We start from the raw sequence: 12,102 nt of genomic DNA, 5'->3' as shown, positions 1-12,102 counted from the left end.
TCTCATGAAGGGACCATAGGATATTGGGTGGCAGGGGTGCAGGGCCGTCTTGAGCAGATCGCGCGCCCTGGTGCTGAGGGGCGGAGATCGCTCCGCCGCCCGCCCCGCCCTCGCAGGTTGCAATTGGTTTCCGCGCGGCGCCTGCTTTGCCAGGTCGGCGCCCAGCTTGCCAGCCCCCCGCCGTGGTGCACTGCGCCACCGGGGGTCTATGTAGAGCCGGCCCTGCAGGGGTGGTGATAAGACATAACTTTTAATGGGGAAATGTTTAAGAACCAGACCATGTATCTCAGTACCATTGTTACAACCACAACTGATAAAAAGTGTGCTCCTCTCCTCTATATTGCGCAGCAAAAAGGCCTGTTATCCTGGGGATAGAAGCAGCCCCAGTGTACCTGCATTTGTCCCTGGACCCCTAATTGGGAACCACTGGTCTAGAGAAACGACAGAGATCTGTAGAACGGTAAAAGATGTATGAAAAAAACCTAAGAATGCTGATATGCCTACAGCAGCTGCAGAAAGGAAAAAAATAAACTACTGTAGTGAGAATTCAGGGGTTGTGGATAATTGAATTCTTGTGACTATATGAAGGCAGAGTGATAAAACAACTTACCGGTATTAGGTAATATAATGTAAAATACTGTAACAGCAAAAAATTGAAACTGTTTAGTAGCAATTTTGAGATAACTTGTAAGAACTGTACCGTTTTAAACTGACTTTTAATATGTTACAAAATTTGCAGTAGCAAATATAACAAATTATGTCAGTGGCAAGTTGTATAGGAACACATATGGGTTAAAGTGCAACTGGATGGGAATGCTTTCCTGGTCCTGAACCTGTGATTACTCATGAGGACTGGAAGCACTGCACTTATTTGGAACTCTTGATCTTATCCCCCATCCCTGCTGCCATCAAGTATTGATCACAGTACTCACTTCCTGCTGAGTGTGCCTGTAGCACTTGAGCAGGCATCCCCAAACTTCGGGCCTCCAGATGTTTTGGACTACAATTCCCACCATCCCTGACCACTGGTCCTGCTAGCTAGGGATCATGGGAGTTGTAGGCCAAAACATCTGGAGGGCCGCAGTTTGGGGGTGCCTGCACTTGAGTGTGACAGTACAATCCTATGCACACTAACATGGGAGTAAGGTCTACTCCCTGGTGCCACATTGTTTTTATTGTAATTATCTGCATGTTTTTAAATAGGTGTTAGGGTATATAGCAGCCATGTCCAACTGATCGATCGTGATCTACTGGTCGATCGCGGGGCGTCCCTGGTCGATCCCTGTCGATCGCGTGATCCTGGTTTATCTCCCTCCCAAAAAAGCTCAATAACTCTGGCTCCCCCCAAAAGCTCAACAACTTGGGGTAGATCACTGCCAGTTATTTTATAGTGGGAGTAGATCACAGTCTCTTGGGAGTTGAACATGCCTGGTATACATAGAATCAAAAATTGTAGAGTTGGAAGGAAGCTTGGGGGGTCATCTAGTCCAACCCCCTGCAATGCAGGAATCCTTTGCCCAACATGGGGCAAATAAATACAGTATGTAGCAATGGCAACACAGTGGAATTTACTACTGAGTAAATAAGAACAGAATTGCACTGAATCTGATTATTCTCTTGCAAGGTTCTACAATGTTGCAGCCTTTAATGCTCGTAGCTGAGTGGAAACTTTCTGAATCACAGGATATCTTGAATTGACAAGAATACTTTTTTAAAAAGAAAAGAAAATTCGGAAAATTCTGGTTTGGTTTGGTTTTAAAAAAAGCATTGCAAATGAAAATGCACAAATTCCTCCCAATATCCCCTCCTTAGCTGGAGCCACCAGAAAGGTCGTCTTCTTCTCTTCTTCTTCTTTGGCAACCACTCGTATCCAAGTAAGATTGTCTTCCATAAACACGGTTTTAACAATGGGTCCGTAAGTGACTGTGGAGGCCAATTCTGGATCCACACGTCCTTCCACAGTGGGGACATTGGTTTCCGGGTGGGAGTTGATCACGATGTGGATTTGCCAAGCGTGCCTTTCTCTTACCGTAGCACGTTTCTCCCTTGCGTCCTAAGATAAAATGTTTTCAAAGCCCATGACACCTTTGGTAAAGGCTGTTCTCCAACTGGAGCGCTCGCAGGCCAGAATAGAATAATGTCTGCCAGGTAAAATCATTTCTCCCTGGAAGGTGTGAAAAAGATTTGAGGATCTGCGATTTCTGTAGAGATAAGAGAAAGCTGAGGTAACTTTCATTCTGTTTTAGTATTTTAATTTTTGTATGTTTTAAAGTACAGTATGGCTGTAAAACATTCCCCCCCCCCGGCTTTATTGTTTTATCCGCTTTTGAGGTTTTCTTCACTCAACCGGTATATACATTTTACGAAATGAATGAATGAATGAATGAATTTGAGCAGGGACCAATAATTGTTTAGCGGCAAAAGAAGGACCGAGGCAGAAAAATACACATTTCATCTCATTGTTCACGTCCCTTAAAAAGGAAGAAGAAAAGTTCTCTTTACTGGAGCGATTGGCTTATTCACAGAGTGTGACGCAAGCACTGGCCAATAAAAAGCGAATGTAGTGTGGCGGGTGGTCCGCTTCTTTTGACAGCTTATTCGTTTATTTAAGTGATGGACAGGAAAAACGACCAGTAAAAAGAAAAGAAAAAAGCAACTAATGAGCTGCGGGGCGGGGACCGAGCTCCTCAGGTCGCCATTGGTTGTGAGGAGAGCAGAGGCGGGCACCGAATGACAGGGAAGACTACCCAGTTAGAACGCCGACCGGAAATGGGCGGAGCGGGCCGACGCTTCCCCTACCACTGCCCACGGGCGACAGTTTCGCTTTTCTTATTGGCCCTGACCGACGAGTGACAGGCCCTCCGAGCAATAGCCGGCAACGGCCGGCAGAAATAGGGCGGGGCGGGGCGTCGCCTCTCCGAGGCCGGATGAGGAGAATCCGAGGGGGGAAGTTTTGGTGGTTGTTGCCTGGGGTTGTGAGAGGAAGCGGGGAGGTGCGCGCGGGGGGGAGGAGGAGGAGGAGGGGACCTGTCCCCCTCCCACCTTAGGCCGTTGCTATGGGCAACCGAGGAATGGAGGAGCTCATCCCGCTGGTGAACAAGCTGCAGGACGCCTTCAGCTCTATCGGGCAGAGCTGCCATCTCGACCTGCCGCAGATCGCCGTGGTGGGCGGCCAGAGCGCGGGCAAGAGCTCCGTCCTCGAGAACTTCGTCGGCCGGTCAGTCCGTCAGTGAATCGTGCGTGTGGGGGGGGGGCGTTGCGGGGAGGAAGAGAGGGAAACGCAAACAGCGCAAGGGAGGTTCCCTTAGGCAGACCCGCGGCGCGCAGCGCAGTTTGCGGAAATGAGTTCCGAGAATGCCGGGCTCGCGCTCTCCTCAGCCCGCTTCTGCCGTAGAGGCGGCCTCGGCCCGGGAAGAGCCGCCCGCTCGCCCGCCAAAAACTAGCCCCTCTCCGCGGGTGCGGCGAAGGGGGAAAGGGCCTCTTCCCCGCTCCGCGACCCCTCTCTGCCCCATGGAGCCGAAAGGGGTCGCGCGCGTGCCTGGCCCTTGTGAAAGGCGGCTTTGCGACTGGGGCCATGATGGCCGGCGTGTGGGCCACCTGCCTTCTCGCCTCCCGCTCTGCTGGGCGAGTGTGGGGAGGGGTTGTACCCCCGAATCCTCGCGCTGCCCTCCCCCCAACCTTTCCGGGTTGTCCCGGGTCAACTCTGTCGCCTGTGCTCCGGTGACCTCTATGGGGGAGCTTGCCTGCTCTTGATGGGGTTATACTCCCTCTGAAGGAGCAGAAACAAAATAAAAAAATTCCTTCCAGTAGTACTTTAGAGACCAACTAAGTTTGTCATTGGTATGAGTTTTCGTGTGCATGCACACTTATTCAGATTTTTAAAATTTTGTTTCTACTGCGGCAGACCAACAGGGCTACCTACCTGTAACTAGAACTCTGAAGGAGCAGGTACACAGCTCGGGGGTATTTCTGGATCTTTTGCTGTCGCTTGAGACTCAGGTGGCATCAGTGCGTTCCATCAGCTTCGGCTGGTGGCCTAGCTGTGCCCCTGGATCTGGACAGGGGTAGTCTAACTTCTGTCGTCTATGCTCTGGTAACCTCCAAGTTAGATTACCGCAATGTGTCACACGTAGGGCTGCCAATGAAGACTGTCTGGAAACTTCAGCTGGTGCAGAATTCGGCGGCCAGGTTGCTCATCGGGGCAAGACTGTTTGAGCATATTACATTGATCCTGACCCAACTGCAGTGGCTGCCAATTAGTTTCCCAATTCAAAGTGCTGGTTTTGACCTATGAAGCCTTAAACAATTCAGGAATGCAATACCCCAAGGACCACCTCTTCCCATATGATCCTACCTGGACCCTGCAACCATATGAGGTCATTCTTTGTGTGCCTCCCAACACGAGAATGGACCTTTTTTGCAGTGGCTCCCCATTTATGGAATGATCTCTCCAGGGAAGCTTGCCTGGTACAATTGTTACATATTTTAGGTGCCGGAGCAAAAACTTTCTTCTTCTACCAAGCCTTTGGCAAATTAAACAATCTATGGCCTTTTAAACTGTGGATGGGAGGTATGTTGTTTGTTACTATGTGTTATAATATAAATACACACACACACACACTCCCCTGTGATCTTTGGTTGAAATGTATATAAATATAATAAGTAAAATAATAAGATAAACTGCAGGGTGGTACTTGAAACGGGCAGAACAATCTTGGTGGTTCTGCTCTTGTTGCCATTATAATTATTATTGTTGTTTACCTGCCCTTCATAGGGTCGGAGGGCTGGTTAAAAACAATAGCAACAAATTTACAACTTAGCATCTTTCCTAGGAGATCTTTACCTGATTTGTAACATCCATCAGCCCCTCTTGCATGAAAACCCATCAGATTCCAGGTTTCTTTGGGGGTATTGCTAAATGTAAAAAATCTCAAGCTGCTAGACAGCTTATGACTTGTAAGGGTGGGGGAGGTTACACCTGGCTTTCTGCTTTCTGTGTAATGGTCTCACAGATAAGGATGTAAAACAGTATTATGTCGGCCTTCTACTTGTGCACTTTTGTGCCATAAAGAACAGTTAGCAATAAGTCTCGCAGACTACATCTTTGCTTTCTGCTATTGCTTAGTTTTACACACAGCTAACAAGTTTCCCTCTTTTGCTCTTGCATAATATATTTGGAATTCAGAACATGAATGTTGTTCCTTATTTTTGTGTGCAAGATACATAAAAGTGATCCATAATTTCAGAAATAAATGCACAACATCTTATTAACCACTAGCTAAGCCATTACATACCGGTAGTAGGCCTGCTATGGCCTGGGATGTAATGGATTTATTTTAGCAAAGCCATATACTCTGTACCTTAGGTTGCACTGAGCCGTGCCATTTGGGTTAAATGTTCTGTCCTGTGCTCTGTCTCACAGCTGTCTTGATAGGATAGTTATTTGAAGAACAGAATTACTTTGCTCAATAAGCCACTTTTTCTTAAAGACTCAGAGTAATCTGTAACATAAAATATAAAATGAAATATGGAAAATAAAACATGTCATCAAAAACAACTATTTGACAGCTGATTCCTCATTCCATGTCCCTGAGCATTTATTAATCCACTGCCGATTGCACACCCTATGGATGTCGCATGGCATGGTGCAGTCAAATAGACTACTGTGCCAGACAGTCTGTTACACAAAATGTTCTAAGCAAAATCACCTCTAAGCAGTAGACTTGTTAGTCTGTTGCAGCAAACAACACCATTTCAATGTACCACAAACCACAAACAGGTCTGTTGTGATGTAATATTCTACTCTAGACATTTTTACCTATCCTTGAAACATGTTTCCATGGTACTTGAGGATTAGTAGTGACAATGACAGTTGACTTTTAACCCCTGATAAGGAGCAGAGCAGCCTAGGCTAAGAAAGAGTTTTTTTTATGCTTATCTTTGCTACCCTGCCCAACATATAATGGGTGTTTTGCTTGCATTAAATATTAGTGACTGATAGCTCCATGTACAAATTCATAGTGTATATTTTTGCTCAATAGCATTTCTGTAACAAATAAGTTAAGATATACCTTCTCATATGATGATACCAATAGTAATGACTGTGATTTGTTTTGTCCTGCAACTAATTTTGATGTGCAATATCTACCTGAGGACCCAGAGATAACCCTCCTCACACCTTGGAGGATTCTAACTTTGAAACTTTATGATAAACAAATTTCTGCCTTGGGGGTTCTTAGCTGCTTTTCATCTGCTTTGTCTTTACAGTTTGCCATTTAGGAATTGCTTTGAATTGTGATTAGGGAGCTATATCTCAGGGGTTGTTTTCCCCTCACTCCCATTCATATGTAGATAATAATAATAATAATAATAATAAAATGTCTAGTAGCACCTTAGAGACCAACTAAGTATGTTCTGGGTATAAGCTTTTGTGTGCATGCACACTTCCTTCAGATACCTGCATGCACACTTCTTAGTTGGTCTCTAACATGCTACTGGACATTTTTATTTATTTATTTCAACTGCATCAGACCAACATGGCTACCTACCTGAATATGTAGAAAATGTTACCAAAATGTGATTGTGACAGAAAGGGAGCACACATTGGTCTGAATGTGCTTGGTGAACACTGATTTGAACTGCCTTAAGTGGTGGTGGGGAATTTCTGCCCAGGGCGTCCAGGCTTCTCTAGCCAGATTGAACACTCCCTCCTAGGCCATCTCTCCCCAATCCATGTCTCCAGTCCCCTCCCTAATGCTGTTATGCATTTTCCTTGAGTGTTTTGCTTGTCCAGAATGTGTCCTTGAGGTATGATAATTACTCTTGTTTGCCTTGATGTAGGTGCATGTGTAGAAACCTGGCTTTAGTATGGATGAGTGTAGCATAATGTAAAAATTACATACATTGCCCTCCTACTTTTGCATTTTGCCCATGAGGAAATGCAGTGATCAAACTATTTTAAACATTTTTCAGTGCAATTGGTGTTTTAATATACTGTACTGTATGTCAATCACTACCAATAACTAAACAGCTATAATCCTGGGTGTATATTTTGATCCAGTAGTGAATTCCTTGCCATAATCATTGCACATAACACATTTTATATTGACATGAGACCAGTATCTGGTTTTCTGGAAGATGTGAAGCAAGCATCTGAACCTACCTGAGTCTTTAGAAAACCAGCTTGGTGTGAATTTTTATCACAGAGTTCACCACATGTACTCTTCTGTGAACAGTTGTGAGGGATGCAGCCTAATGGGTGAGATTGCATTTATTAATGCTGTATTTCAACAGTGAAGCCAAAAACTGCAATAACTAATCTGCAGTCAGATTCATGAAGGTGGAACATGAAGTCAGAGAAGTAGAACAAAGCCTCAAATCCCCACCTGCTTTTGAAAAAGTACATCTACTCAGATATGTCTTCCCTCTCCTGCAATAAAACATTTCAGTTTACTAAAGTCATTTCAGTTTACTAAAGCTATTGTATGTGGTAGCTTAGGTTATCCTTTACCCAAGCATGTTCATAACACGTGTTGTAACTAATGGAAATTTCTGGTGGTTGCAGGCTTGGGTTGTCTTGATGTTTCCATGAATAGGTGTCATTGTCAGAGTGTATATTGATGCTGACAAACAGGAGAGCCTCTTCTGCTTTCAGTTGATATGATGCAACACAGTTAGAGATCTGGGAAAATGTATTGCAAAAAGGGACTATAACATGGTACGGGATACTTTTGGGGCCTCTGTAGTGCTTTCCCCATACATATCTGAATCCAAATTTTAAGTGTGCGCTAAATTTACATAACGTTTTCTTGTCTATACTCTTGCCGCAAAAGTTCTTATTCCTATTACTCCTTGCTAGTGACCTTTTTGCTGGAGGTTTTCCCAAAAGTTCAATACAGCTTGTGACATACAAATTAAAAACAATGGGGAAACACAATAAAACAATTGAATAGGGTCAACAAGAATATGTTATTCTAGGAAGCAGGTCATTACTAGTAAGTAGCATTGTTGATACAACTGTCAACAATGGAAAATCATTCTTTTGTATTTTAAGTGCCCTGCTAATATTCTGTGGTTGGTTGTTTAAAGTAAAATGGTAGCCAGGAGGATGGGAAGCTTGGCCTTGTGGACTAACTGGCTTTCAGCCTCCATGAAGTTTTTCCATTTTGTAGAATGCAATTTGTTGGATGCTGAATGCATTGGACAACAAATACATAGCAAATGTTTTGAATTTTCAAAGAGAATGTCTTCATAGAATCTTCATCTTAAAAGTGTCAGACCTCAGTTTTTTTCCAGCAGGTTTTGTAATGGTTTTATCTGGAAGCTACTGCTGACAAGTGTTTCGTCACTTCCTTTCTTTTTGTCTATCATGCAGAAAATTGTTCCTTGATAACAGTCTGATGTTGTTGGTTTGCTTTTTTACTTAAGTGACTGGGTAGGACGTATAAATCATCATGTGGTTGTACCTTAGGACTTGGCTGTAGACCAGGTGGTGGAACCCTTTTCTACCCAGGGCCATATTCCCTGCTGGGCAGCCTTCCAAGGGCCATGTACTGATGGTGGCAGGCCAAAGACAAAACAACAAATGTGAATTGTTTTTACACTAGGCTTCTTCATGCTCTCCTAACATTTCATCCAGACAAGAGGCATTTTCAGAGTTCAAGGACACATTCCAGCCAATGATGGGTGTGATTTGGGGAGACTTTTGAGAGAGGCCTGGAGGGCCATATGTGGCCCTTACATCTGAGGTCCTCCACCCCTCCTATAGATAGTAGATTTTATGGTGTGTTCTCGGTGGAAGCGGGAAGCATGTGTAGTGATGTGTAGCAGTCCATAGATTTCCAATGTAAACCAGTATCATTATATATCTACATAACAGTGTTCAGGAAGTGTCCCTGTTGCATGGGCCGGTGATGAATCATTGAACCAATGATGATTACAGAGGCTGTAACTAGCGGCTGGGGCATAAGATTAATGGTACCATTATGGTAATTGCCATTTTGAGACAGTGCACATTTTCTTTAATTCAGGGGTGGCAAATCTACAACTGCTTCCATTGACTCAGCAACCCTTTCCCTAATAAGACATCCCTTTCTTTCCCTCTCAACTTACCCTGCAAAAACCATGTTGTCATTTTCTGACATGGTGGCATTGCATGAAGGTCTGTGCTCTACTAGCAGTGGTGTCATCCCTGAGGAAAAAGAGATGATTTTGAAGCTTAAGTTGAGAGCTTTGCTTTTTATTTGCAGTGCTGCACTTGGTCACATCCACATCACTGCTATGCAGCTTTTAGAAGGTTAGCTAAACTTCACTGTGACTTCGAGCTGAAAACAGTGAACCACTCATGCTGTACACAGTCAGCAGTGCTATTACTTGATACCGCTTTAGCAGATGATTACTGCTTAAGACTTGGCACCTTCATATGTAATCTTTTAAGAGCCTAGTTGCTACAGATAAAACTTGTAAATCGTGTTTGTGTTCATGCTTTGGTGTCTAGATCAGAGCTGTTAGTATTTCATGTTTCTTAGGTCATAGATACACCATTGGTATAACTCTGCATAAGGCAGTTTCGTATGTTCAATTTCTTAAGTGGATTGGTCACTTCCTCTAGGAAATGGAACTGCATAATAAGCAATAATTGTGTGTGATAGGGTGGCAAGTGCTGCTAGGGCAGACTAGTCAGGAATTCTTATGGCTGAGAAAAACTGTTCACTGTTCTTCAGAACATTTTTGCCAGTGCCAGATGTTCCCTTTTGTCTATTTGTATGAGAAAGTTCACCTATTTATTTACATTGCCACGCTTGCTGTGTTCTTTCAATTAGTGTGCCAGCTCTCATAACATCAAAATGCACCTACCCCGATAGGCTGCAGAGTGTTGTGATATCATCCTATAAAAACTATTCTGTGATTTGGCTAGGATTGCCAGGTAGCTAAAGGAAGAAGCAGGAACCAGGTGAGAGAGAAATAAACTTGTGGTAAAGCATCAGCAGTTACAGAATAATGGTTCCACTGGGCCAAAAAAGATGAATATTTGAGTTTTTGGCAAACATTACTGTACTTCCCAGAATGACATTTCTGTGGCTAGTGACTGCCGGCTGAGCACAATGCTGCACAGCCCACCAGCAGAGACCTCTACAGCACATTTGTGCTCTAACAGCACATTTGTGCACCACAAGAAGATGCCTCTGTCCATCCTTGGATAGGAACAGACAGTCCAAGGGATTTGAGTCAGAGCTTTGGCCAACTTTTGAAGATGCTTATCTAAGTCAATGTAAGTAGGGATAACCTAAGTTTCAATTTCAGTCAATTTAGCTCTTCATGGTTCTATTGTATTACTTTATTCCATGGGTAGGCAAACTAAGGCCCTGGGGCCGGATCCAGCCCAATCGCCTTCTAAATCCGGCCTGCGGACAGTCAGCGTGTTTTTACATGAGTAGAATATGTCCTTTTATTTAAAATGCATCTCTGAGTTATTTGTGGGGCATAGGAATTCATTCATTTTCCCCCAAAATATAGTCCGGCCCCCCACAAGGTCTGAGGGGCAGTGGACTGGGCCCCTGCTGAAAAAGTTTGCTGACCCCTGCATTCCCTTCTTCATCACATTGTATGGTGGAGCTCAGCCCTGTTATACGTAGTATGCTTGATGTCAGGATAGAACTGGTGATATGAGAAATGCTGGGCAGGTATTTAGCCTGCGTGCCACCATCTAGCGCTGGCTGAAGGAAAGGATAGCTAGGAGACCAGGTCTTGCTGACTACAGGCTGTCTTTGCCACTGTTTTGTCTTACCACCTTTCCTAGAGCCAGGTCTGACACCTGGGCCCAAGTTCTTTTTTCATCACAACACCCAGTGCCTCGGGATCAGATGTAATCTTTCAACCAAACTGCAGCTTAGTGGTATTAGCTTACACATGGTCACACGGAGGGTTACTGCTTCCCCGGTCTGTCTTTGTCTAGGAAGGGTACAAATCCCCACCAAGGATCCCTGAAGTAGTGAATTCCCAAGAGTCTATAAATCATGCCTGCATTGGACTAGATGACCCCTGGGATCCCTGCCAATTTTATGATTTGGGGTGTGTGTGTGGTATATCTAGAATCTCTCGGACTTTTGTACCCAGGTTTTGGTAGTGACTAAGGTTACTTTGCTGGGTTGAGGCTGGGGTGTCAACTATGTTGGTTCTTGGAAGCATGAGATCATGGCACGTACACTGTGGGTTCATCTTATTTGGATCCCTGCAACACGGATTATGTGGGGCTTGCCTTTGTATTTGGAAACTACAGCTGATTAAGAATACTGCAGAAAGGCTTATGGCTAGGGCCAGTTATGAGGAGCATGTGAATGAATCATTGGCAACAACAGCTAGATTAGCTGGTGGTCTTAATTATTTTGAAATGTGCCACTACAAATATTGAGTTGCTTTGCATGTACTTGCCTCATGGAGCCATTTCAGTAGTGGAACTTCGGGTGAGGAAATGACCCTTTGACAAGTTTGCTCAACTGAAGTTTTCTAGAGATAAGTGGAACCTGCAACGAATTGCAAACACATTTAGGAGGCCAGCCAACTATGCCCTCTTTCTCCCCCCCCCCCAACACCAGTCAGTAAGCATTCTATGCCCACTGAGTATATTACATCCTTGTTGGGCCTACTTTTGTTTTTATCCCACATCAATAACTTCTGTTTTTCTCCCCCAAGTTTATTTTATACTTTTAAGAGTCTTGGGGTTTCTTAAGCCTGTTAAGTGTATTGAAACCTTCCTTATCTGCATGGATGGTGACATTTTTGGCTATGTAAGGTGCCAGGCTCAGAAAATGAGTTTGTTATAGGATAACACTCCTGTTTGGTGCTCTGAGTGAAACGCCCTTGGCTTGTCAACGCTGCCATTTGTGTTTACTGCAGTGACAGCCTGGCTTCAGTGCTACATACAGCTTTGTTTATTTCTTATTTTCAGCGTGCTTCCTTCTATATCCATGAAATAGCCACTTGTTAAAGCCACTGCATAATTAGTGCCTTGAAGCTTTGTTGAATACATATGTATTTCAGCATTCTCCTTCATGACCAAACCAAGTTACCCTTTGACCTCCATTGAAGTTGTCTGTCAGTAAT

The 12,102-nt window shown here is 44.2% G+C and overlaps 1 protein-coding gene across 5 annotated transcripts in view; it reads left to right on the top strand.

The window, feature by feature from the left end:
* The first annotated feature begins 2,934 nt into the window (after positions 1-2,934).
* The window catches only part of DNM2 (dynamin 2), a 60,685-nt gene continuing 51,517 nt past the window's right edge, over positions 2,935-12,102 (top strand). For 3 of the 5 annotated variants that reach the window (XM_035141255.2, XM_035141253.2, XM_035141257.2), the window contains exon 1: positions 2,936-3,217. In XM_035141255.2, the coding sequence (XP_034997146.1) occupies positions 3,057-3,217 (161 nt within the window). In that variant the 5' untranslated portion in view covers positions 2,936-3,056. Of the gene's footprint in view, positions 3,218-12,102 lie in introns of all 5 variants that reach the window. The other 2 variants (XM_035141256.2, XM_035141254.2) reach the window with 1 other exon arrangement.

The sequence above is a fragment of the Zootoca vivipara genome, chromosome 16, assembly GCF_963506605.1.
Source record: "Zootoca vivipara chromosome 16, rZooViv1.1, whole genome shotgun sequence".
Classification (NCBI taxonomy): Eukaryota; Metazoa; Chordata; class Lepidosauria; order Squamata; family Lacertidae; genus Zootoca; species Zootoca vivipara.
This window is presented reverse-complemented; position numbering and strand designations above follow the sequence as displayed.